Genomic DNA, 25,275 nt, shown 5'->3' on the forward strand with positions numbered 1-25,275 from the left:
CTGTGAGAAACAAAAGCACCATCAGGTGCTTTCCTTACCCCAAAGATATTTACACACTTCAATAAAGGCGGCTCTCAGCGTTGCATCAAGTCAAGCAGATGGAGCTCGTGGGGTGTTTTTGCAGCCTCTCAGGGGTTTTACTCATTCTCTCTGCACTTGCTGCACATCTCTGCTGAGCACTCAAACTCCAAACCTGAGTGCAGATCTCCAGGGCAAGCCTAAACACTGGGTAATTGAATTTTCCATGGGCAAGTTCACTGCCCTGCTCTCCTGGTTTGCCAGGGCACACCCTGGATGCTCCTGGCGCGTTGTTTCTGCCCCCATGCTGTCCCAGGGCTCTCCTGCAGCCCCCAGCATGGCCCAGGGCCTGGGCATGGCCGGGGTGCTGCCCTGCCCTCTCCAGCCGGATCCCAGGCCCGCTGCAGCCTCTCTGCTTGGATGAGGGCAGCGTCTGGGAGCACTGTGTGCCTCAGCTGCTCTTCCTTGTTAGTGCCGCTCCTGCCAGGCTCTTAATCACCCATATGTTTTATCAGCAGCGATCTTGCATTTGCTAACAATCTGCAGATTAGGAAAAAATTATCCCCAGTCCCTGGCGAGCCCCTGCACAGGCCGGGAGCGCTGGTGGTGCCGTGGCACGGGCATGGCACAGCCCTGCCAGCTGCCAGTGCCACCCCGCCCCAGCCCGGGGCTGCTCTCGTCCTGCCAGCCCGTGCTGGGGCACACCTGCACCACACACTGCCACGGGGCAGGGTGAGATGGATGCTGGTGTGTGATATGGGATCAGATTCCTCCCTGGCAGGGTGTGAGGCCCTGGCACAGCTGGGGCTGCCCCTGAGCCCTGGCAGTGCCCAGGGCCAGGTTGGACGTTGGGCTGGGAGCAGCCTGGGACAGTGGAAGGTGTCCCTGCCATGACAAGGGTGGAACTGGACAGGCTTTAAATCCCTTCCAGCCTGAACTATTCTGGGTTTCCTTGGTTCTATGAATTGCACTGACCTGTGATCTTATCAAGCAGTGGAAGAACATTTATTTGACAGACTCTACTGTCTATAAAGCTGTATTAGCAACAGCTGTATTTTTGTCCCTTAACTCTGTCTCAGTTTTTCCATTACTTTTCCTGTCTGGAAATCTGCCAGTCTGCTTGATTCTCACTACAGCATCAGCGTTTTCTTTCTGATTTCCCCCTGCATTCAAAGGTGTATTCAAAATCAACAGCACAGGGTCAGCTCCCTCTTTTTAGATTCTGGTGCTCCTGATTGTGGCTCTTTCACATCAATGGCTTTTTTCATCAGTTTTCCTCTCCCTCTGTTTTCTCCCCAGTCTCTCTGTGCCCAATTCAGCTCGTTAGAAACAAGAAGTGAATAAAAGCCTGACCCGTGTTAACGAACCTGCCCAGTGAATACCTGTGTTTGCTGGTGGGTTTGGAGGGGCTGCCTTCCTTCCAGTTCATACAGATGCCAGTTGCTTTCCTAAATGTGCTTCCCCCAGGGTGCTTTGGGCTCCAGGAGCTCTCGCAGTTCTCCTGCACATCCCCACTTTTTAATTTCTTCTCCGCAGCTCGGCGGAGGCTCCGGCTCCCAGACAGCTCTCGGGGATCCACGGGGATGAGAGGATTTCATATTGACTCTAAATGAAGGGTAGTGCTGCACGGAGGAGCAGGCATATCCAAACAGAGCGGCAGCCATTGCCCACAAGTCTGGATACACAGTGAAGATAATGGAGCAGTAAATATCCAGCCCAGGCTCTGCAAGTCGTAGCTGCAGCAGCGTCCCGGGAGTCCATTGCTCAGACAACAGGGTTCTGCGAGAAATGTTTGGAAGAAAGTAATTTTAAACATATTTAAGAGAAAAATAAAAGCAATCTAAGGAAAGCGATGCCCATTGCCTGGAACACCTCCAGGAAAATGCATTTCCTGTGGTGCCCGAGCGCTGGGTTTGGGATGCTGAGGGTGATGGGCCTCCCCCATCAAACATGGCTCAGATGTGAGCAACGAGGCTTCCCTGGGGTAAAATGGGTGCCCTGTGCTCTGGCGGGTCAGTGGGGCAGCGCTGTCCCCCAGTCCTACCCCGCCCAGTGATGCCCCACCCAGTCCTGCCCTGCCCTGCCCTGCCCTGCCCAGTCCTGCCCCACCCAGTCCTGCCCCACCCAGTCCTGCCCCACCCAGTGATGCCCCACCCAGTCCTGCCCCACCCAGTCCTGCCCTGCCCTGCCCCACCCAGTGATGCCCCACCCAGTCCTGCCCTGCCCTGCCCTGCCCCGCCCAGTCCTGCCCCGCCCAGTCCTGCCCCGCCCAGTCCTGCCCCGCCCAGTGATGCCCCACCCAGTCCTGCCCCACCCAGTCCTGCCCCACCCAGTCGTGCCCCACCCTGCCCCGGGCAGCTCCGTGTGCCAGGGAGCCAGGGCTGCTCACCCCCAGCCCCTCCAACCACGGTAGGCATCGAGCAGAGGCCAAAGCTGAGATGCCAGGAGTGGTTTAGATTAAATCCAAATTAAATCCAAATTAAATGCAAGGCTTGTCACTTGCGGCCACCTTCCCCTGCATGAAATGCCACCTGGATTCCTGCAGTGCCTGCGGCCTCCCATCACCCTCCCACTCGTTTTGGGCTGTTTGGATGCTGGCTGTAGCTGGCAGGGCTTTTCTGTGGCCTTCTGGTGCCCCAGGAGGTGCCAGGACAGGAGCCCTGCACACACGAGGGTTACCATGGGCACTTAAAGGAGGGGGCTTCAGCAGAGCTGAACAGACCTGGGGCCCAGATCTTGTAGGATTGGGTGCCCAGATCTTGTAGGATTGGGGACCCAGATCTTGTAGGATTGGGGCCCAGATCTTGTAGGATTGGGTGCCCAAGTCCTTCGAGCATCCTTCAAGCATCGATGTAAATGAAGTCTTTATTTACAGTTAGATTCCTGCACACACATCAGGGCCAGCATGAGCAAATCCAAGCCTGCAAATCAGGAGCCAGGGGTGCAAAGCCTGGGATGGAGAGTGAGAACCCCAGGGCTGCTGCTCCTGCTGTCTTATCTGTGAGCCCTGCTGAGCACCCTCTGGGCCATCTGCCTCTCACATTTTCCAGCCTCCTTTGACAATCAGCAGAGAGATTTTTATTTTTATTGTTTTTAACAGAGTCTGTGATTACTTTTCATGAAGAGCAGGAAGTGGGACTTTGAGGAAAACACCACTAAATGTCACGAGAATGATGAAGGAAGCGCAAGTGCTGGATGCTGGTGCCCAGCTGTGGGTCGTGGCAGAGCTTCCCTGGCTGTGCTGGGCACACACAGCCCCAATAATGTGCTTTTATGACCCCCCAGTCCCCAGCAGAGTCCCCAGAGGCAGTGAAATACAGAGATACCCTCCTCTCAGCCTGTTACAACATTTACAGAAACAGTCTGTAAATAGAATTATGGGAGTGTTTTAAATGGATTTCTGAGCTGGATTCAGAACTATTCCCTGGTTGCATTCCCTAAATATAAACCAGAGCTTATCTTGCAGGCACAAAACTGCCGAGAGCGTCTTTCAGCCTTACCTCTGTGAGCACCCGAGGGGGCTGGGAGCTGGATCTGCACTTTTTAGGGACTGCTGGGGTACAACTGCAACTCAGGGAGGGACTCGGGGAGAGGAGAAGGCTCTGTGCCCCATCCAGGCAGGAACAGGGATGGAGCATCCAAAGGGGAGGGTGCTGTGAGCACATGGAGCAGAGCTGGTCCTGCACCCTGATCAGCACACGGAGCAAAGCTGGTCCTGCACCCTGATCAGCACATGGAGCAGAGCTGGTCCTGCACCCTGATCAGCACTTGGAGCAGAGCTGATCCTGCACATTGATCAGCACATGGAGCCAAGCCTGTCCTGCACCCTGATCAGCACATGGAGCAAAGCTGGTCCTGAACCCCTGATCAGCACATGGAGCCAAGCCTGTCCTGCACCCTGATCAGCACACGGAGCAAAGCCTGTCCTGCACCCCTGATCAGCACATGGAGCAGAGCTGGTCCTGCACCCCTGATCAGCACATGGAGCCAAGCCTGTCCTGCACCCTGATCAGCACATGGAGCAGAGCTGGTCCTGAACCCCTGATCAGCACATGGAGCAAAGCTGGTCCTGCACATTGATCAGCACATGGAGCAAAGCCTCTCCTGCACCCCTGATCAGCTCTGCCAGCAGGGAAAAGGGCTGGAGTGAAGAATTCCTGACCTGAACAGTAACACTGTCTGTGTCCTGTGTTTAAGTGTCTCTGCTGTATTTCAGAGTAAAACCAGACAATTACAAGCCTTAGTCTGGAGTTATTTGGTGCAATAATGGAATGATAGAATCCTGGAATGATTTGTGTTGGAAGAGACCTTGAGGCTCATCCAGTGCCACCCGTGCCATGGCAGGGACACCTTCCTCTGTCCCAGGTGCTCCAGCCCTGTCCAGCCTGGCCTTGGGCAGTGCCAGGGATGCAGGGGCAGCCACAGCTGCTCTGGGCACCTGTGCCAGGGCCTGCCCACCCTCAGAGGGAACAATTCCCAATTCCCAATCTCCCATCCATCCCTGTCCTCCGACAGTGGAAACCATCCCTGTGTCCTGCCCCTCCAGGCCCTGAGCTCTGTCCCTGCTCCTTGCTGGGCTGTCCCCAGCCCTTCCCCATCCCGAGAGCCTCTCTGGTGCCTGCAGCTGCAGGGCAGTGCAGGGGTGGATGTGGTCAGCTCCTCTGACCTGCCCAGCAGCACAGGCTCTGTAATTACTGCCTGGAATATCTGCCTCGAGCCACAAGTTGTGTGCTGGAACTGGAGGAGCCTCTGTCTAATGAGCCTGTCCCTGGACGTCAGCAGTAATTAATGTGCATCGCCCTGCAGGTTCCCACCTCCTCTTAATGGGCTGAAATTTTATCCTCTGGTTATAATTGCAAATTATGGTTAAAATTTTACATGGCTGGCAGTCGAGAAGCTGGATGCTCCAGCTCATTCCCCTGTGGGTACACGTGGGGATGTTGCTGAGAGGGTTCCAGCCCCTCCCTTCACTCCTGGCCCTCTTACACTTCCATCCTCATCAACCTCTTCTCCTCTCATTCCTCTTCTCTTCTCTTCTCTTCTCTTCTCTTCTCTCCTCTCCTCTCCTCTCCTCTCCTCTCCTCTCCTCTCCTCTCCTCTCCTCTCCTCTCCTCTCCTCTCCTCTCCTCTCCTCTCCTCTCCTCTCCTCTCCTCTCCTCTCCTCTCCTCTCCTCTCCTCTCCTCTCCTCTCCTCTCCTCTCCTCTCCTCTCCTCTCCTCTCTTCTCTTCTCTTCTCCTCTCTTCTCTTCTCTTCTCTTCTCTTCTCTTCTCTTCTCTTCTCTTCTCTTCTCTTCTCTTCTCTTCTCTTCTCTTCTCTTCTCTTCTCTTCTCTTCTCTTCTCTTCTCTTCTCTTCTCTTCTCTTCTCTTCTCTTCTCTTCTCTTCTCTTCTCTTCTCTTCTCTTCTCTTCTCTTCTCTTCTCTTCTCTTCTCTTCTCTTCTCCTCTCCCCTTTGTCTCCTCCTTTCCTTGCCTCCTTTTCTGTGTCTGAGGGGCAGCGTTTGAGCCCAAATCACTGCAGCTTGCTGACCTCATTTGGCAGGAGGAGACAGCTCAGCTGCTGGTCCAGGCGCTCCCCGTGGCCATCAGTGCCCAGCTGAGGGTGAAGATGCACGAACCCTCACTGAGGGGCTCCCCAGACACCAGCTGGTGGCACAGCTCCCGCTGCTGCCCCCCTGGAAGGATCTCCTGTCTGGAACCAGGCTGCAGGGCTGACCTGGCCTGGGGCCAGTGCCGAGTGCCTCGACTGTTGCCATGGCGTTATGACTGTTCATTATTGCAGGGAAATATTGCACAGAGAGGGGACAGGCATTGAGCCACACCCGGGGCAGGTACGTGGGGAGAGCTCAGGGGCTGGCTGCAGTAGCCAGGTGAGCCTCTCTCAATAGGAGGTTCACTCTTCTTTTCCAAACCTTTTCACCAAAAAAAAAGTAATTAAGGACGAAGAGAGAATTTGGGCTTTGTTCCTCAGTGCCCAGGAAGCTGAGAGCAAACGTGAGGTGGTGAATGATGGGTGAGGCAGCCTGGAGAGCTGCCCAGGGATGAGCCCAGCTGCTCTGGAAGGCTGATGGCAATGCTGACAGCACTGTTGGCCATTGAATTACGGGCGGGCCCTGGGAGCTGGGCCCCACTGGGACATCTCCTGCAGCCCTGTGCCAGAGCTCAGAGCTGAGAACAGGGTGTTTATGTAATTTCAGCTGCAGGTAGCGGTGGCAGGCAGAGCAGAGCTGACAGCCCTGCTCCCAGCCCCAGGAAATGCTGGATGTGCCCAAGCAGAGCAGGCTGCACTCAGACAGGAGCAGAGGGCTGTGCTTTGGCCATTTCAGCACGGGGAGCAGTGATTGCCCACAACATTTGCACCATTCAAAGATGAACAGGCAGCCTGCACCCCTGTGCCTGCTGCTGGGGTCTCCTGCCAGCCCCAAGCCAGCACTCAGCATCCCAGGCCCTGCTCCAGCCCTGCCTGGGCAGCACCCACGCCTCGTTCTGCCCACCTCAGACAGAGCTGCTCTGCTCTCAGAGCCCCAGCTACCTGTGGGTGACGTGTTGTAGTGGATGGGGAATGCATGGATTATGTACAGAACAGATAATGAGCAATATTTTCTATTGAAAGCACAGAATCCTGGAAGGGTTTGGGTTCGAAGGGACCTTAAATCTCATCTCATCCCACCCCCTGCCATGGGCAGGGACACCTTCCACTATCCAAGGTTTCTCCAAGCCCCACCCAGGAGCTGGAACATTTAAAGGAACCTGGCAGACAGAACTTCCCTGGGCAGCCTGTTGTTAGTGAAGTTTAACCTGCTGGAAAACAAACAGCTAAGAATTCACTTTACATTTGGAAAGCTGCATTTTGAATTTTTTTTAGCTGAAAACTGCAAGTACCAGGGAATCCAAATCGGGAGAATTTGTAGGATTTACAGTATAAATTATTAAAGGGGAAAGAAGAAGACGTTACTCATGAAAAGAGCATTTTTTCTTGTCGATCAAAGCTGCAAACAGAGAGTACTTTTATAAAGGCATCTGCCAGCCTTTGATACGCTCCGTGGAAGCCTTGTCAGGTATTTTGAGAGTGGAGCGTGGAGCTGTCGGGCTGCAGAGCCGTTCCCTGTTCCGAGGACAGGGGCAGAGAGGGGGGAGAGCGCAGCCGGGGTGCCTGGGCGGCCTCGGGAAAAGGCAGAAAACGGCAGAAAACCTCAACAAAACCTTCCCCGGGTGCAGGAACAAAGTTCCAGCGGGGCCGGGCTGCCGTCAGCGTGAGCTCATCGAGCGCTCAGCTGGCTCAGCCCCGCTGCTCGCTGAAAGCAGCACCTGCCAGCCCCCCGGTCCCATTCTTCAGCAGCGCTCAGCTGGCCAGAGGGGAGCTGCGAGGCAGATGAACAATTTATGCAGAGTGGGATCCGTGACAAAGTGGCAGCTACTTTGGTGAATACAAGCATCTTTGTACAAGTGCCCAGATGGTTGAGGAGCGGGGCCGTGGCTGTGAAAAGCGCCCTTGTTGTTGGGGCTCGGCAGCACGCCCCTGACAACGTGCTGGGCACAGCCCCTGGGCCCGGGAGCTGCGGGATCCAGCCTCCAGCTGAGGCACACAGGCCAGGGCCTGCCTCTGCTGACATGTCTGCTGCAGGGTAACGTCCTCCCCGGGGCTGCAGCACGCCCTGTCCTCTGCCCCAACTGGACCTTTGCATCTGGGGCCTGTTGGACACCGAGATAACCAAGCCTTGGGGGTCCCTCCACGGGCACAAGGGTCACAGGGGTGCCCAGCCTGACAGGCAGCCTGGCTGGGGATGGGGCAGCAGCTGGGAGAGACTCACCGCTCATCACCCATCATGGGGTAACCCTTGAACCATCCTGGAGGATCCCAGCCCCACACACGGGAGGGTCAGGGATGGAAGGGCCTGGAGAGCCACTGCCCTGAGAGCAGCTGTGCAGGGAGACACTGCCCTGCAGGCAGCAGTGACCTGGGAGGGCTGCTGGGAGCAGCTGGGGAAGGTGAGGGGTTTGGCTCTGGCTGGGAGTGCAGGGAAGAGGCAAAGCTGGGGCACAGGAGTGTGGGGAGAGGCTCACAGCTGTGGTCCGTGGAGGCTGGTGCTCCTGGGGGAGACTGGGAGCTGCCCTGCAGCCTGGGAATGCAGCAGGAGGACAAAGGTGGTGCTCGAGGCAAAGGGGAGCTGAGCCAGGAAGGCGCAGAGGGAGCAGGGCCTGTGGTGCAGGGAGAGCTTAACAAGGGTTCTCACTGTGGCCCGTTTGATCTGGGTGTTTGTGGGTGCTGTGGGGAGCACTGCTGAACCTCTCCGTGGGGCCCTGGGGAGTGTGACGCCCAGGCAGGGGCACGGCTGGGGACACAGGATGCCCATCCTCCCTGGGTGATGCTGATGCTGCCACCAGGTATTGACTGCTCCAGGACAGCACCAGCTGCTTCCCAGCAGCACTGATGGCTCTTGGAGTCCATTTTGTCTAAAAGCCAGAGATTTAAAGGTTCCCTTCCATGACAAATGAGCACCAAGGGACAAGCTCACGTCCTGGGGGCCACGTTGGCACTTTGGCTGGCTCTGCTGGAAGGACCAGGGCAGCTGCCAGCCCTCCAAGGGGATTCCAACCGAGTAATGAAATTGGGCTCTGACAGGAGAGCTGGGCACAGGTTGGTCCTTTGTCGGGGACCGGCTGGGTCACGCCCAGTCCCCTGCTGTCCTTGGGGAGCCCCTGGGGCAGCCCCTGCCCCTCCGCCCGGGGCTCTGGGCTGCGGGTACCCCCTGCCCCGTGCCCGACCCCGCTGGCCATCGCGGCAACGCTCGGTGCCACCGCGCTGGGGGCACCCCGCTCCGTCCCGACCCGCTGCCCCGCGGCGGGGGAGCCCTCGGTGGGCGCCAGGCTGCGGGCAGCGGTGCGGAGCCCCCGGGGCCGCGTTCCCCCCGCGCGGGGCTCCGGCGGAGGCGGCGGGGCCGCGCCGCCCGTGCCGCATTGGTTTGCGGCGGAGCCCGTCACGGCCGCCGCGCCGAGATTGGCCCCGCAGCGGCGCCGGGCGACCCCCGGGCCCGGCCCGCTCCGCCCGCCGAGCGCCGCGGCCCGGGCAGGGCACGGGCACCGCGCTCCGCTCGCTCCCTCCGCGCCGCCCGCAGCGGGGGCCGGGCCGGGCCGGGCCGAGCCGGGCGGGGGGCGCGGCCACAGCCCCGCCCCGCGCCGCCCCGCAGCGCGATGTGAGCCCGGGCTCGGCAGCGCCCGCCGCCCCGCGCCCCGGGAAGATGCTGAGCAGGTGGATGAGTGGCAGCAGCAGGAACCTGGACCGCGAGTACAACTGCACCGTGCGGCTGCTGGACGACAGCGAGTACACCTGCACCATCCAGGTCAGCCCCGGCGCCGGCGCCGCCACCGCGCCCGCGCTGCCCCCGCAGCCGCCGCCGCCGCCGCCGGCCCCGGCAGACAAAAGGAGCGGAGCGGAGCGGAGCGGAGCGGCGGGGGCGGCCGGTGCTGCCCCGCGCCGCCAACAAAGGCGCCCCCCCGCTCCCGCCGCCCGCCTCCCCCCGGCCCTCGGCGGCCACCGGAGCCGCGGCTGCCGGCGGCGGGAGAGCCCCGGGGCTGAGCCCCAACGCACGGGCAGCGGTGCGGGGATGGCGCGGAGAGCCGCCCGCTGCCCCCGGCGCGGGGATGCCCGCAGCACCGGAGCGGAGAGGGGCAGGGGCAGCCCGGCACGGCCGCCCCGGGGCCGGGGAGCCGCGGCCGTGCCCGCCGAGCCGCTCGGGGCGAGCCCTCCGTGCCGGGCGCGGGGGCTGCGCGCAGCGCGGGGAGGACGTGGGTGCCGAGCGGAGTACGGGGGATGCAGCGGGGCAGGGATGCTGCGGGGCAGGGATGCAGCGGGGCACGGATGCAGCGGGGCTGGGATGCAGCGGGGCAGGGATGCAGCGGGGCACGGATGCTGCGGGGCAGGGATGCAGCGGGGCACGGATGCTGCGGGGCACGGATGCTGCGGGGCACGGATGCGCGGGGTGCTGCTGCCGGCGGGGGGAACAGACCCTGCCGGCCCCGCCGCGGCCGGGGGCCCGCTCTGCCTCCCCCGTTAGCGCCCGGCTCGCCGTGATGAGCGCTCGGGTTTTGTAATCGTCCGGAGCGGCGGGGACGGGCGCACATCCGCGCCCCCGTGCCGGGAGGGACCGGGACAGGGACAAGGACCGGGACCCGTGGTCGGGGCCGTCGCCCCCTCAGCCGGTCGGTCTCCCTGTGCTGCCAGGGCTGCGAGATTTGTGTCGTATTGCTGAAAACTAGGGAAATGCACTCCCGGGCTCCGCTGGAGCGAGTCCGGTACCGGGACCGTGTGACCGGGGGCTGAGAGAGGCGTCCCTGGCTCCGGCTGCTCCTGCGCTCCGCTCCTGCCGTCAGCATCATCCTCGCAAGGGAGCTCACGAAAACCTGAGCGGAGCCGCACGCGCGGGGATTGCTGCTGGAGGCGGCTGGCCCCGGCCCAGCCCGTGGGCGATGGAAAATTCGGGGCAGAGTTTTGAGTAAAGGTGACTCAACGCGTCAATGGCAACGGCTCCCCCCGCCCAGCCTCGGGGGCCCCCAGCTCTCCCCGGCCTGTGATGCCAAGGAGGGGCGAACATCCTTTCATTTCCAGGCACCAACCTGCTCCTGGTGATAATGCCAAAGGACGGTTACCAAGGGTGCTGCAGGCTGTGACAGGCACCGTCATTTTGGCTTAAGGAGCCTAAAATCGATAAATAGGGTGATTTGTGCAAATACCACTGAAGAATGGTGGTAGTGCTGCCGGTCCCCGACCACCTCCCCCGCCGAGGTTGTAAAGTGTGACCCAGTAAACGGCTGGAGCAGCAGCCCAGTTTATTTTGCATAAGCCAAACTAATTCGTCTCTCAGAGGTTGTTTTTAATACTAATGAAACGGGGAACTGTAGTTTGGGAGAGAAAGTGTGGGCAGAGCAGTTCAGAAAAATCTGGATTTTCTGCCCTTAAGACAATTTGACAAGGTGTCGTCATTTCGCATGTCAGTTTTTTTTTAAGGAGAAAATATGACTCGGTCCCATATTCCGGTTTATTTTACGTGTAGCATAGTAAACAGGGATTCCTGGCATTTAGCATGCGCGACCTGAGGGATGGAGAATTTGCTCCTGCTACCCTGACAAGCAAGGTTACCCCACTTAAATGTTTGCTCTCGCTCGCTTTCGTGCTGCCTTATGAGCCAAGTATTTATAGTCCATGCGAAATTAGGGAGAACATAGCAGGAATGTGTAATGTCTCGCAAGTGAGGAGCCGTCACCGCGCAGGCTGCGAGCGCTGAATGAGTTTTGAAGGTCATTCCCTCACGAGCACGGAGATTTCACATCTCGCCCGGATCCACGGTGTCTCCTCACCCCGGCTGGTTCTGCGCCTGTTGGATGGAATTTATGTCTTTCTATTTTTGCTGGGATCCGGGGAACCTGGCCGGAGCGGCTCTCGGCAGTGCCGGGTGCGTCTGGGGCTGGAGTTTGTGCCTGTGCCTGCTCTGCTGCTGTGCCCGCGTGTCCTCCCTGGCAGCAGGGATGGGGAGGGCTCGCTGCCCTCCTGGAGCCTGGCCTGTCTGCTGGGCAGGAGGGAGCAGCGCTGCAGGCAGGGCTGCTTTTGGAGAAGGTTTATTTACATTTCTGATAATGGCACCGGTTAAATCTGTCATGAAATTAACCTCTGGCTGTGCCTGATGAAGGTGTGTGAGTAGGGGTTTGCTGCTGCCAGATAATACCTGAGCGCTCTGCTTCTAAATAAAGCCTTTTTTTATTTGATTTTCCAAGGTTTGCTTTGTTCATATTCCCATGCAGAACGAGCAGCTCATTGTCTGAGCTGGGATGAATCCTTCCTCTTTTTTTCCCCCGAATTTTCACTCCTGAACAGCCCATCCAAGCAGGCAGAGGAGCCTGGAGGACTCATCCCTGCAGCTGTTGGGGGGACAGAGATGCCACGGGCACAGTGAGTGGGGCGCCATGAGTTGGGATAGCAGGGTTGGCACCTCCATGAACCTTTTGTCATGAGGTTTTTTGGTGAATTTCAGTGTTTGCTGGTTTGGGGAAGCTGCTGTCACAGCATCTGTCAGGGTTGGTCCGTGTCTGCCAGCAGCAGGGCCGGGCCCTCAGGGACTCACAGCAGCTGCCTGAGCAGGGAGATGTTGGGCTCCTGCCTGGGAAGAGCTGATGTCTGACAGTGCCACAGGGCCCCTCCTCAGGCAGCAGAGGGGTGATTTGTGCGTGGGGCCCATCAGGTGTGGGAAGGCAGCGATGCCATCCCTGCCCCGTGCCCTGGCAGGTGCTGGCTGCCACCTGTGGGCGTGGGCACCCTGCTCACGGGTGTTGCTGTCCCCAGACGTGTCCCCGAGGAGAGGGGGCTCCCAGAGAGGGGCAGCCATTCCTGAAGGCGTCTGGCTGGTCTCCCTGGTGAGGGGCCGGCGCAGCCGAGTGTTTAATTGGAGTTTCACCCTCGTGCTCCGCGGTGCAGGCTGCTGGCCAGGCTCCTCGGCATGAAAAGGGCTCTGAGACTCCCAGCAAGGCTGTGGTTTGCTGTCAGTGAGTTGCTTGTCTGAGGAAATGTTTTAAATTCTTCGCTGTGGTGTCAGTGGTGGCATAAAAGGCTCGAAATAATTAATGATTTGCCGTTGCTCGATGCATCAAGCGTTTTCCTGAAAAGACAGTGGTGTTTTGTTTCAAACCCCAGTAGAACGACAGGAACGCGGAGATGTGAGAAAATAAATACATGGTTTCTTAGATGCAGAATGTAAGAACTTTCTTGCCCGAGATTGGGAAGAAATGAAAGCGAGCTCCTGGCTGCACTGTGGGACAAACCCCCTGCTCGCCACTTGGAGCACGGAGTTCTTTGGGAGCCCTGACAGGATCATTAATATCAGGCAGCAGCACAAAGGGGAGCTGGGGGTTTGTGGCAGTGAAGGTTATTTGTTCATTATCTTTTTATCTGCTGAGAGTTTCCAATTGCCTTTCCCGGGAAGTGGGTTAGGAGACCGCAGCTTCTGCAGGGGCGGCTCTGCCCGGAGCCCCGAGCACAGGGGGACAGCTGAGGGGATAGGGCCACAGCCAGGGCTCTGCGCCCAGCTGGCTGTCTGTCTGTCTGTCTGTCTGTCCCAGAGCCCTCCCTGCCCTCCACAGCTGGAGCCCGAGTGCGGGGACAGGGACCGGGGCCAAAGCCGCTGACAGAAATGCGGCGTGTGGTGGGCTGGGGGTCCTGGGCTGGGGATCCCTGGCTGGGGATTCCAGGCTGAGAGTCCCTGGCTGAGGGTCTCAGGATGAGGGTCCCAAGCTGAGGGTCCCGGGCTGGGGGTCTCAGGATGAGGGTCCCTGGGCTGGGGGTCCCTGGCTGAGAGTCCTGGGCTGAGGGTCCCAGGCTGGGGGTCCCAAGCTGAGGGTTCGAGGCTGAGGGCCAGCACCAGGATGGGTGCCCCGAGCATCCCCTGCTCTCCTGATCCTCCAGAGCCCCCGAGCAGCCCCAGCACAGAGCAGGGAGGGACCCCCAGGCTGGGGCAGCGGGCACGGGGTGCTCGGGCCTGCGGCTCCCAGGGAGGGTGAAGGCGTCAGCACGGCGTTGCTGCTGGCTGCTCAAAGCCATGTTTTTATTCATAGGAAGCGTGTTTGCAGCAGAAAGCCGTCGCTGTGGCTCAGCTGTGGCTCTGTGAGTGGTGCTGGCGGGGCAGCTCCTTTGCCCCTGGCTCCAGCATTTGCATACACTCGGTTTTGCAGGCTCGGGAGGGAACTGCCTGAAATGCACAATGAGTTTGAAGGGAAAGCAGCAGAAGCTGCTGAGATGAAAGAAGCATTTCATCTCCTTTTCGTCTCCAATTTATGTCCAAAAGATACAGAAGGCAGCTGAGGAAAACATCCACTAAATGTCCACTGAAAATGAGGGACAATATTCACCCACAATTCAGTGGGAGCAAAACCCCAAGTTGTTTTGCAGACGCGTGGAAAACATTTCTGTTGTTGCTCTTTCCCTGTGAGCCGAAATGTCTGTTTTCTGTTCACTTTTCATACCTGTTTTACAACGTTACCTGCTGTGAACCCGCCGGCTATTCCCCTCTCAGGAGCCAATTTCCTGACAGAACTACTTTGCTTATCACTTTCCCGTGGAAGATGCTGAGGGCAAATATAGACACAGAGGCAGATAGAGATGTAGATGTCCACACGCACAGAGGTGCCACTGCAGAGGGATGTGCGGCACAGCACCAGCAGAAAGGGATTTGCTCCCTCTGTCGTGTCAGGATTAGGTAATGTGCAGCAGGAGGCTTTTGCTGAGGCGTCTGGGGAATGCTGAGAGTGCCGTGAGCAGCCCGCTTATTTCTGGTTTTTGAGCCAGCCTGGGAGCCCGGCGGGGCCGTGGGGATGATGTTGGTGGCCACGCGCTGGCAGTGCCAGGACTCACTCCGTGCTGGGTGTGCCCTGCACAGCCCAGGGGCACTGGCAGCCCCTGAGAGCCCTCTGTGACCTGGCACAGTGCTGGCACCTCCGAGCTGGCTGCTCTGGGGGCGTGTGTGGGGGGGACAGGGACGGTGGGGATGAGACCCTCCCGAGGTGCCACCAGGGCGGTGGGCAGGCCCTGCTGGAGGTGCCCCCCGCCTGTGGAAACTCCCCCCAGCCATGCAGGGGTGGGGGCCCTGCAGCGTGGGTGGCATCACGGGATCCTGGAGTGCTGTGGGCAGGGAGGGACCCCAAATCCCATCAGTGCCACCCCTGCCATGGCAGGGACACCTCACGCTGTCCCCAGCCCCAGGGTCCAGCCTGGCCTGGGCACTTCCAGGGCTCCAGGGGCAGCTTCTCTGGGCATCTGTGCCCGGGTTTTGCCCCTTGGCTCGGGGGGTGGCTCCTTGATGGGCCCTTGCTGTTCCAGGATGGCTTGTGCTCATTTTTGTCTCGAGTCATGTGCCACTGAGAACGCCGGGAAGGAGCCAGACCAGGGTTTGCTGTGGGGAAGTGCTGGGGTTTATTTGCCATCAGTTCTGTGAGAGCAGACAATCCCTCCTTAGCCTGGGGTCAGGCTGGGGACTGTGGCAGAGCCCTGAATGCTGCCACTGCCATCAGCCACTTGTTAGTGGGCAGAAAACCCAATTATTGTTTGGTTACAGCAAGCTCTGGACTTGTTTCCGCAAATAAGGAGGTTTCAGGTCAAATTCTTCTCTTTGAAATGTTTCCAGGGTAAATGATTCCAGCAGTAGGGGAGCACTGATGATCTGGAATTGCTGTGAGGCTGGTGTGTCTGCAGGGACTGTGGCTCCTGCACAGCACAGGAGATGGCAGCAGGTTCTGATGGACACTGGGCTGCCCTGGGCCACAGTTTGTCATGCCAGGGCTGGGGCTGGCTGCAAGGGATCACTCAATCACAGAATCATTAAATGCTTTGGGTTGGAAGGGACCTGAAAGCTCATCTTGTTCCAAGCCCTTGCCATGGGCTGGGACATCTCCCACTAGAGCAGGTGGCTCCAAGGGTTGGGCTAAGTACCCTCCTCTGACAGGGTCAGTGGTTACTGAGTTTTGGCTATTCCTACTTCAGAACTCAGGAGAATAAATCCTATCCTGATTTGTGGGCTCTCCCCTTGTATTGCCATCAGTGCTGCACCCACTGTGGCATTTGGTCCCTCCGTAAAATCTGATTTATGTGGCACCTTTGTCACCACAAGAGGCGTCTCCCTTGTGCTCAGCCCACGCCAGCGGAGCTCTGCCAGCTGCTGCCCAGCCCCAGCACAAAGGCAGACACACTGCCTGGTCACAGAGGCAGGAGCACATTCTGGAGCGTTTCTGGGGCTGCCACCAGAGGCAGGAACACACAGTGACACAGTGCAGCGTTTCTGGGGTCACAGAGGCAGGAATCCACTCTGGAGCGTTTCTGGGCTGCCATCCCTGGTCACAGAGGCAGGAACACACAGTGACACAGTGCAGCGTTTCGGGGCTCACAGATGCAGGAACACACAGTGCAGCGTTTTGGGGCTCACAGGGACAGGAACACACAGTGCAGCGTTTCTGGGGTCAGCAGATGCAGGAACACACAGTGCAGCGTTTCTGGGCTGCCATCCCTGGTCACAGAGGCAGGGACACACAGTGCAGCGTTTCTGGGGTCAGCAGATGCAGGAACACACAGTGCAGCGTTTCGGGGATGCCATCCCTGATCACAGAGGCAGGGACACACAGTGCAGCGTTTCGGGGCTCACAGGGACAGGAACACACAGTGCAGCGTTTCGGGGATGCCATCCCTGGTCACAGAGGCAGGAACACACAGTGCAGCGTTTCGGGGCTGCCAGGCAGCAGCAGCAGCACCTGGGGCGGGCAGGCTCCGTGCCCAGGGCAGGAGCAGCAGGAGCAGCTCGGCCCTGCAGAGCCCTGCGCTGCCACAGCTCCTCTGCTCCGTGAGGAAGAGGAGCGTGAAGGGCAGCGGGCCGGGAGCACGCGAGCTCCGTGAGGGAACCCCGTGTTCGCTGGGGCTCAGGGACACCAAATGTGTGTGTCACCGTGCTGGGCTGGGCCCTGGGCAGGGACGGGCACAGGGAACGTCCCCCCCGAGCTCCGTCAGCGTGTGCAGCACGGGCACTCCTGGCAAACAGAAATAAAAACTGAAAATGAGATGAAACCGTATGAAATGCGTCACCCAGCAGCGTGTGTGTGCCTGCATGGTTTGTGTCAGGGTGCCACGGGGTGCTGGGGCAGAGATGCGCCCGCTCTTCTGCCCAGATCCTGGAGACCGGCTCCTTTCTCCCCAAAATAAATCCTTTGGAAGGGTGTTTCCTTCCAGAGGGCAGGGATAGGTGAGATATTGGGCAGGAATTTTCCCTGGGAGGTTGCTGTGAATGGAAACAGCTCTGTGCAGCCTGCAAACCTCCCTGTTCTTTGTCATGTGCCTCGTGCTGGGACAATGGAGAGGTTGGGGAGCTCCTCCTGGGGAGGTGCAGGCATTGCTGGCTCTGATGGTTTTATCAGGATAATTTTGCCATGATAATTTTACCATCCTTTCTTAGGCTGTTTGAGCTGGGAGCCTTCCTCCATTCCCCCAGTCCCACCACAGCCAAGCCAAGGCTGGGTCACATTCTCCTGTCCTGGCAGTGCCAGGTCTCTGCACTGGGCAGCTCACTGGAAACTCAGGGCTCACACATGTTTTAACCTTTATTTTAATCTTACACATATTTCAATCACATATTTTAATCTTTCCTACCTCACAAAGCACACGAGCCCTGGGCTGCTGAGCAGGGACAAACCCTTGGGCTGGCTCAGGGGGGATGCAGGTGGGCCTGGCAGGTACTGGTGTCTCACCACGCAGTCCAGGTGGTTTTTCTCCACGTTGATTAACAGCAGCTTGCACAGCCAGCAAGGCCCCAGCTCATTAATGTGTGATGTCAGGATCTGATCAATGCTGCAGCCCAAAATAGAATATTTTGGCTGCATAATGGCTGTTGCCAAAGACGTTGATTCTAGTGGCATATCTGTCACATCGATGAGGGGCTTGTGTTTTTCAGAGGGTTTACAGCGGCTGTTTCGTGCTGGCTCTCACCCTGGAACACAGGCTGGGGTCCCAAAGGAAATATCCATCCAGCTGCCTGTGGGGGATTTTTCTTTAATAAAAAAATGACAGAAATTGAGTCAGCCATTCTGGAGCTGGAAAGAGGCTTTAAGAATACATGGATCAGGTAGCAATTGCAGCCATCCCTTATACACTTAACTCATGGAATGGGCAGTGTTTTGGGACTGGGGGGAAAAAGCTGGAATCCAATAGACTTATGTTTGGAAAATAATAAATTTGCTGAGCAGGTAGTTTTCACGAATCGATCTAGTTCTCATTAGCCTTGCACTGTACAGTTTGCTGACTAATATTTCTGGCTTGCAAGTAAAAATGGCTTTCCAAAGGAAATGTGGACTGAGAACAGAGTGTTTTTGGGACCTGAAAGCCTGGAGCTCCTGGGGAAGGGAAGGGAAGAGCTGTGGGGCAGCAGAGGAGAGGCTGGGCTGCAGCGGGGCAGCAGAGGGCACGGAGGTGTGGAGGGCACCGGGGCCATTCCTGCCGTGCCAGCCCGTGCTCCTCCACCCGCACAGGGACACTGGGGCCCCCTGGCACTGTGGCACTGAGCCTTGGCTCTGGCCCTCGCCCTGGTCCTGTCAGAGCTCCCTCCTGTCCAGAGCTCTCCTGGGCCAAGATCCTGCTGAGATCTCGCTGATCCTGGGCTCCTTCTCACCATTCAGGCTCTTCTCCTAACCCCAAGCGGACTTTTCTCCCTGTGGCCATTGTCACTGCTGTCCCTCCTTTCTCCCCAGCATTTATTGCCTGTGTGGTCTCAGGCTGGCCCTGTTCCCGTGTGCAGGTTGGTACAAACCCCAAAGCAGCAGGGGATGATTCCCCAGCCTGCTGAGACTCCTGGAGCACATGATGGGGCTTTTGTCTGCCCGTGATTTCTGCTTTGCTGACAGATTTCTGCACTTCCAGGCCGAATCTGCACATCCAGGCAGGAGCAAACCCCTCCGTGGAGCCCCAGCTCCACGCCTGGGCATTGTTCTGGGCAGGAGCAAGGTGCTGACACAAAATTGATCCAGTGGGGCAATAATGGAGCTGTGCCATCCCCAGGGTGTGCTCTGGGGGTGCTGGGCTCTCAGAGCCCCCACAGGAGCTGTGCCATCCCCACTCCCATTCCCAGGGTGTGGTCTTGGGGTGCTGGGGACCCACAGGAGCTGTTCCCATCCCCAGGCTGTGCTCTGGGGTGCAGCAGAGGAATTACAGCCCTCTGGCTGCTGCACTCTTCCAGGTGAGCAGCCTGGCAGCGCAGGAGCCTGGCACAGAGCAGGCATGGCAGGGCTGAGTGCTGCTGGCTCCTTTCAGGTGTGCTCGGGAATGAAATCCCTCTGATAAACTGCAGAGGCCCCGCCACAGCCCTCCTGTAAGTGCTGCAATTACCCTGGTCTTTATTTGGACACCAGGGAGCCACAGGGATTGGCATCCTGGCCAAGGGAAGGGCCGAGGGGCACTGGAGCTTGCACAGCGCTAGAACAGACTCACTCAGCCCCTTCAAATATTTATGGCCTTGCAATCCATACACATTCCCAGCGTGTTTGACATCCTCCTGCTCTGCTCCTGCTGCTGGGGAGGCTCTGGGAGCATCTGCCCGGCCATGGGGGTGCCCAGGGGCCATGGGGAGCACGTTTATGGCTGGGATTTGGGAAGAGCCCATGGGATCTGTTCCTGGAGGCTCTGCACAGCAGCCAGGAGCTGCAGCCCAGGGCTGGGATGCAGGATCCCCGTGGATGCAGGGTCACCCTGTGCTCGCCCACACAGCTGGAATTGTGGCAGGATGCCCCAAGGCACCGCTGGACCCGCGGCCAGGCTGGCAGGGGTGTCCCACCCACTCAGAAAGGACAGGAACGGCTTTTTTAGCAATAAAAAAGTCATTTATAGCGAGCCCGTTGCCTTCCTGCCGGAGGGACAGCTCTTGTCAATCTGCCCCGTTTTACTCTGAGGGATAAAAATAGAGGCTGGTTCCAGGCAGCACCGCACATCCTGCGGCCCTAATGAGCTCTTAAGGTAATTACCTCTGGTGGGAAGGGCTGGAGAGGGCGTGCTGGGCTGACAGGGAGCACAGCTGAGAAACGGCTCTGTGCCCTGGCAGAGGGCTGAGGGACCCCTGAGAAACAGCTCTGTGCACCCTCCTTGGTGCCCATCCTCAGCCCATCCTCTCCTTGGAGCCCATCCTGTGCCCATCCTGTGCCCACCCTGTGCCCACCCTGTGCCCACCCTGTGCCCACCCTCTCCCTGGTGCTGGGGCTGCTGGGGCAGGCTGCACCCACCTTTCCCCCCCTGTGTCTTTGCCCTCTCTGTGGTCCATAAATAATCTCTGGGAGCACTGCGTTGCCTCCCTGCTCCATAAATCAATTTGCCCTGTTGCAGAATATCCAGGGTTTGTATGGAATAGGTAAATTGCATCTCCTGCTGTTCCGTCTTCCTAACGAACTCGATACCATCTTAAGAATATAAACCAGGAGAGCGCTTTCGTCTGGCTCAATTTGCCTTTGTGCAGCAGAGGGCTGATCTCCTGAGCTGGGCCTTTCCCCTCTGGTCCTGGGGCTCCTCCTTATCACAGCCTGAAAAGTGTCCCCAAAACTACAGCCAGGTGTGTGCACCTGTACCCAGGTGTGTGTACCTGCAGCCAGGTGTGTGCACCTACAGCCAGGTGTGTGCCCCTGTACCCAGGTGTGTGCACCTACAGCCAGGTGTGTGCACCTGCAGCCAGGTATTTACCTGAACCCAGGTGTGCCCCTGCAGCCAGGCACTGCTGCTCTCAAGGTGAAGAAAAGGGAAGTTTATTTTCTGACTCCAAAATTTATTGATTTCCAAGAGTGACAGTGGATCGGAGGGTGACAGTGCCACCTCTCCAATGTCACTGCACAAACCAACAGCCCATCAAATTTCTCCTCCTCCATAAAAGAATGCAAAACAATAAGTTATTTACAGAAAGCGTGTGAGAAAGTTCACTACAAGAATGCCAACATCAGAAGGGTTAGAAAATCTTAAATGATCAGGGTGACAGTGTGCAATGGCAGTGCCAGGGGTGCAGGTGCACCAGAGCCTGGTGTCCCTGTGCTGTGGGACCTGGGATCTGTGTTCCCTCTGCCCGTTCCACACACGGGTCTGAGCCCCTTCGTGGTTTTGGTAGGACAAATAACACATCAGAGTGTTCATTTGGGGTTAAAATAATCAGAGAATCATGGAATGGCTGGAGTTGGGAGGGTCCTTGAAGCTCACCCCATCCCACCCGTGCCATGGCAGGGACACCTTCCACCATCCCACGTTGCTCCTGGTTCAGCCTGGCCTGGGGCACGGCCGGGGATGGAAGGGGCAGCCACAAACCTGTGCAGCCACAAGCCTGTGCTACAAACCAGTGTGCACACAGACCCGTGCCAGTTGCACAGCTTTCCCTGGGCCCACAGGTGTCCCAGAGGTTTAATTCCATGTGTGTTCCTGCAGCTCTCCTGGAGCATCCCTTTCCTTTAGCAGGGCTGCACTAATCCCTGGTGAAACCCACTGGGATGTGAGTAACTGGAACAGACAGGCAGAACCTTTCCTGCACTCAGCTGGAGACAGGGAAACTTGTGCACGCACAGGGTGTGATCCCTGACATGGTCTGGTTACACACACAGGGTGTGGTCCCTGACATGATCCTGGTTACACACACAGGGTGTGATCCCTGACATGATCCTGGTTACACACACACAGGGTGTGATCCCTGACATGATCCTGGTTACACGCACACAGGGTGTGATCCCTGACATGATCCTGGTTACACACACACAGGGTGTGATCCCTGACATGATCCTGGTTACACACACACAGGGTGTGATCCCTGACATGATCCTGGTTACACACACAGGGTGTGGTCCCTGACATGATCCTGGTTACACACACAGGGTGTGGTCCCTGACATGATCCTGGTTACACACACAGGGTGTGATCCCTGACATGATCCTGGTTACACACACACAGGGTGTGATCCCTGACATGATCCTGGTTACACACACAGGGTGTGATCCCTGACATGATCCCTGTGGCACCCCCAGTGTGGTCCCTGACATGATCCTGGTTACACACACAGGGTGTGATCCCTGACATGATCCTGGTTACACACACACAGGGTGTGATCCCTGACATGATCCTGGTTACACACACAGGGTGTGATCCCTGACATGATCCTGGTTACACACACACACAGGGTGTGATCCCTGACATGGTCTGGTTACACGCACAGGGTGTGATCCCTGACATGATCCTGGCTGCACGCACAGGGTGTGATCCCTGACATGATCCTGGTTACACACACAGGGTGTGATCCCTGACATGATCCCTGTCACCCCCAGTGTGATCCCAGACCTGCTCCCTGGGTGTTGCACACCTGGAGCTCCATCCCTGCCCTCTCTGGCTGCCTTCAGAGGGGCAGCATGAGACGAGGAGCTCACACAGCAGCAACTTCTCCATCACCGGCAGCAGCTTGGATCATTAGGCCTGAAATAGTTTTAATTGGATGCAGAACTTGCAAGAGATTTTTTTGTGCAGTTCCTCATCCACCACCAGGCGTGAGAGCAGGGGAGAGGGGAGAGGCCCTGCTTGGCTTCAGGTGCCTCTGGATCGGGGGCTGTTGGGTCTGTCTCAGCACCAAACTGGGTTTAAGATGGAGAGATAAATATTTTCTTTGCCTTGGCATGGATTACCCCCCTGGGAAAGCCCAGAGTGGTTGATTGAAGTCCTCGACAGGAATTCTCCAGCTCATTGCAGTGACAAGCTGCTGACTCCTGCTGCCGTGGGTGGGGATGTGGGGAGGAGCACCCCCAGCTCCGTGGGTGCTTTGGGGGCCAGAATGCAGTTAACCATTCTGTGTGCCCATTAAAAACGAGGTGCTTGTCAGTGCAAATGGGTGCTGGGTCTGTGCCCCTCGCCCACACGGGCTTTCCAAGCGATGTGGACAGCAACAACACATGGGCTCCTCCAAACGAGCCAGGAATTAATCACACTGAGGTGATTCAGTGCAGCCACTGCGCAGAGAGGCGAGCTGAAACATAAACATCAAAAATTCAGATTAAATAGAGAGCCCTGGTGGCATTTGCAGCCCATTCCCATCCCCTGGCTGAGGAGAGGCAGGAGGAGGCTGCAGAATTCCTGGGGATTACAGCAGGACAGGGAATTCCTCTGGGGATGGTTGGCTGCCAGCACAGGAGTAACCAGGGCGTGTTTTAAAACGTGGACAGAAGAGTCCCAGAGGGCACCAGAGATTTAACTGTGTTTGAGGAGGATTCAGGTGCACAAACAGCCCTTGGTATTTGCTCCATGGTCTGAATTCCTTGCTGAGATTGGATGGTGGTTATAGAGCCCTGGAAGGGTTTGGGTTGGAAGGGATTTAAATCCCACCCAGTGCCATGGCAGGGACCCTTCCCCTGTCCCAGGTGCTCCAAGCTCCGCCCTGGGCACTGCCAGGGATCCAGAGCAGCCCCAGCTGTGCCAGGGCTGCCCACCCTGCCAGGGCAGGATCCATGTCCTGACACAGGCACAGGTACAGGCAGTGCCCTGCAAGGTGGAACCGAGGTGCTCTGTGCCGTGTGAGGTTTGGAGCTGTGCAGGGAGGGAGCCAGGAGTGATTCCAGAGGGGCACAGGGGCTGCAGGAGGGGCAGGAGGGCTGGGCTGGCACAGAGACAGGCTGGAGCTGCTGGCACAGGAGCGGGCATGCAGTGCCAGGCTGAGCGTGGTGCCAGCCCCAGCCCTGCCCTCGGTGCCAGGCCCTCTCTGTGGGCGCGTGGCGAGCGGCTTTCGAGGAATCGCTGCCACACCTGCAGTGCCACACCTGCAGTGCCACACCTGCAGTGCCACACCTGCAGTGCCACACCTGCGCTGCCACACCTGCAGTGTCACACCTGTGCTCCCACACCTGTGCTGCCACACCTGCGCTGCCACACCTGCAGTGTCACACCTGCAGTGCCACACCTGTGCTGCCACACCTGCAGTGCCACACCTGCAGTGCCACACCTGCAGTGCCACACCTGTGCTGCCACACCTGCAGTGCCACACCTGCAGTGCCGCACCTGCACAAGGGACAGTGCCCGGTGTGGCAATGGTGCCATTTGTCCCCAAGAGCCCCAGTGCCCCCAGCCAGCCCTGCCAGCCTGCCCTGCCCTCGGGAGGGCTCTGTCTGTGCTGCTGCATGCCCAGCCTGCCTGGGCACTGGGGTGTGAGGGTGTTCACAGGAGTCCTTGGGCTGGGGAAGAGACGAGCATCTGACTCCATGTTTCAGAATAAATTTATTCTCATTAGATTTATTATTTTATGATCTATATTACATTAAAGTTATACTAAAAGAGTAGAAGAAAAGGCTTCATCAGAAGGCTAAGAAGGCTAAGAACAGAATAGCAAAGAGTGATAACAAAGGTTTGTGTCGCAGACAGAGTCCAAGCCAGCTGACTGTGATTGGTCATTAATTGCAAACAGCCAATCCCAGATGCACCTGTTGCATCCCACAGCAGCAGATAACCATTGTTTGCATTCTGCTCCTGAGGCCTCCCAGCTTCTCAGGAGGAGAAAGCCCAAGGAAAGGATCTCCATGAGCGATGCCTGTGCCACGGGGGGAGCTGGGGTCCCCTGGCACTGGGAGCAAGGCCGGGCTCAGGCAGCTGTGCAGCTGCAGAGCTGCTGCTGACGTCGCTGTCCCGCACCATGAGCTCAATGCTTAACGAGATGCTTCAATAATTAACGCACGCTGCTCTGGGGCTGAGTGCCTCGGGGATGGGCACTGCTGGCACGGGGAGGCAGGGATTGTTCTGCTCCAGGAGGGACCCGAGGGGGCACAGAGCCCTGGCAGAGCTCACCAAGGGAGCCAAGGCTGCTCCTCCACGGGAGTGCCCCTGCTGCCAGGCCCCCGTGCCACGGAGCCCTGCAGGGGCTGTGCCAGGCCCTGCCCTGCTGCGGGATGAGGGCTGGCACTGCTGGGCAGCTCCCCAGGCTGTTTGTCCCCATGTAAGCCAGACCCCTTCATGCACTGGGGCCGGGGTTTGCTGTGCGAGCTGTCACCACAGCTGGGCTGGCAGCTGATCCCAAAAACAGGGCAGAAACAGGGCAAAAACAGGGCAAAAACAGCGACCACATCCAGAAAGTTACAGATGGCCTGGGTGGGGAGTGCTGGAGAGAGGAGCTGCTCCCTGCTGGCGTCCAGCTGCAGAGAGCTCCGGGCTCCCAGCACAGCTCCGAGCACAGCCTGTCCTGCCCGGGATGGGCATGGAGGCACCTCGGGAGGGGGCACCCCTGGGGGCACGGAATGGCACTCGGGGCATGGAGGGAATGGGGAGCACCACAGGACTCAGGGAAGAGAAGCTAAAGGGGCTTCGCAAACCAGGCCAGCAAAGGGAAATGATGTGGGTAAATGGAAATGGGGGTCTGGGTTCGCAGGGTCCCATTGCTGGGGATGAGGGTGGTGAGTGTGTGGAGAAGAAGGAGAAGGAGGAGGAAGCATTCCTGGGTTTGCATGCTGGACCCCGTCCCAGTGCCCCGGGGTGCTGGACGTGAGCAGGCTCTGCTCAGCTGCCAAGCAGCAGTGCCAGCCCCCAGGCCAGGCCGGGCTGCTGTGAGCCCAGATCAGAGCAGGAGGGCCCTTCAGCTGCTTTATTTTCCTAGGATTAGTAATCACCATCTTCATTATGAAATACTAACACTCACAAAATAAAAACTCCCAAGGCTGGGCTCCTCCGTGCCAATCCCATCGGTGCCAGTGCTCCCGGCTGGCAGCTCC

At 58.2% G+C, this 25,275-nt stretch overlaps 1 protein-coding gene across 2 annotated transcripts in view; it reads left to right on the forward strand.

Moving 5' to 3' along the window:
* The first annotated feature begins 9,203 nt into the window (after nucleotides 1-9,203).
* FRMD5 (FERM domain containing 5) overlaps nucleotides 9,204-25,275 on the forward strand; it is a 52,073-nt gene continuing 36,001 nt past the window's right edge. For both annotated transcript variants that reach the window (XM_058033369.1, XM_058033370.1), the window contains exon 1: nucleotides 9,204-9,356. In XM_058033369.1, coding sequence (XP_057889352.1) covers nucleotides 9,255-9,356 — 102 coding nt within the window. In that variant the 5' untranslated portion in view covers nucleotides 9,204-9,254. The remainder of the gene's footprint in view (nucleotides 9,357-25,275) is intronic.

The sequence above is a fragment of the Melospiza georgiana genome, chromosome 13, assembly GCF_028018845.1.
Source record: "Melospiza georgiana isolate bMelGeo1 chromosome 13, bMelGeo1.pri, whole genome shotgun sequence".
In the NCBI taxonomy this organism is placed as follows: Eukaryota; Metazoa; Chordata; class Aves; order Passeriformes; family Passerellidae; genus Melospiza; species Melospiza georgiana.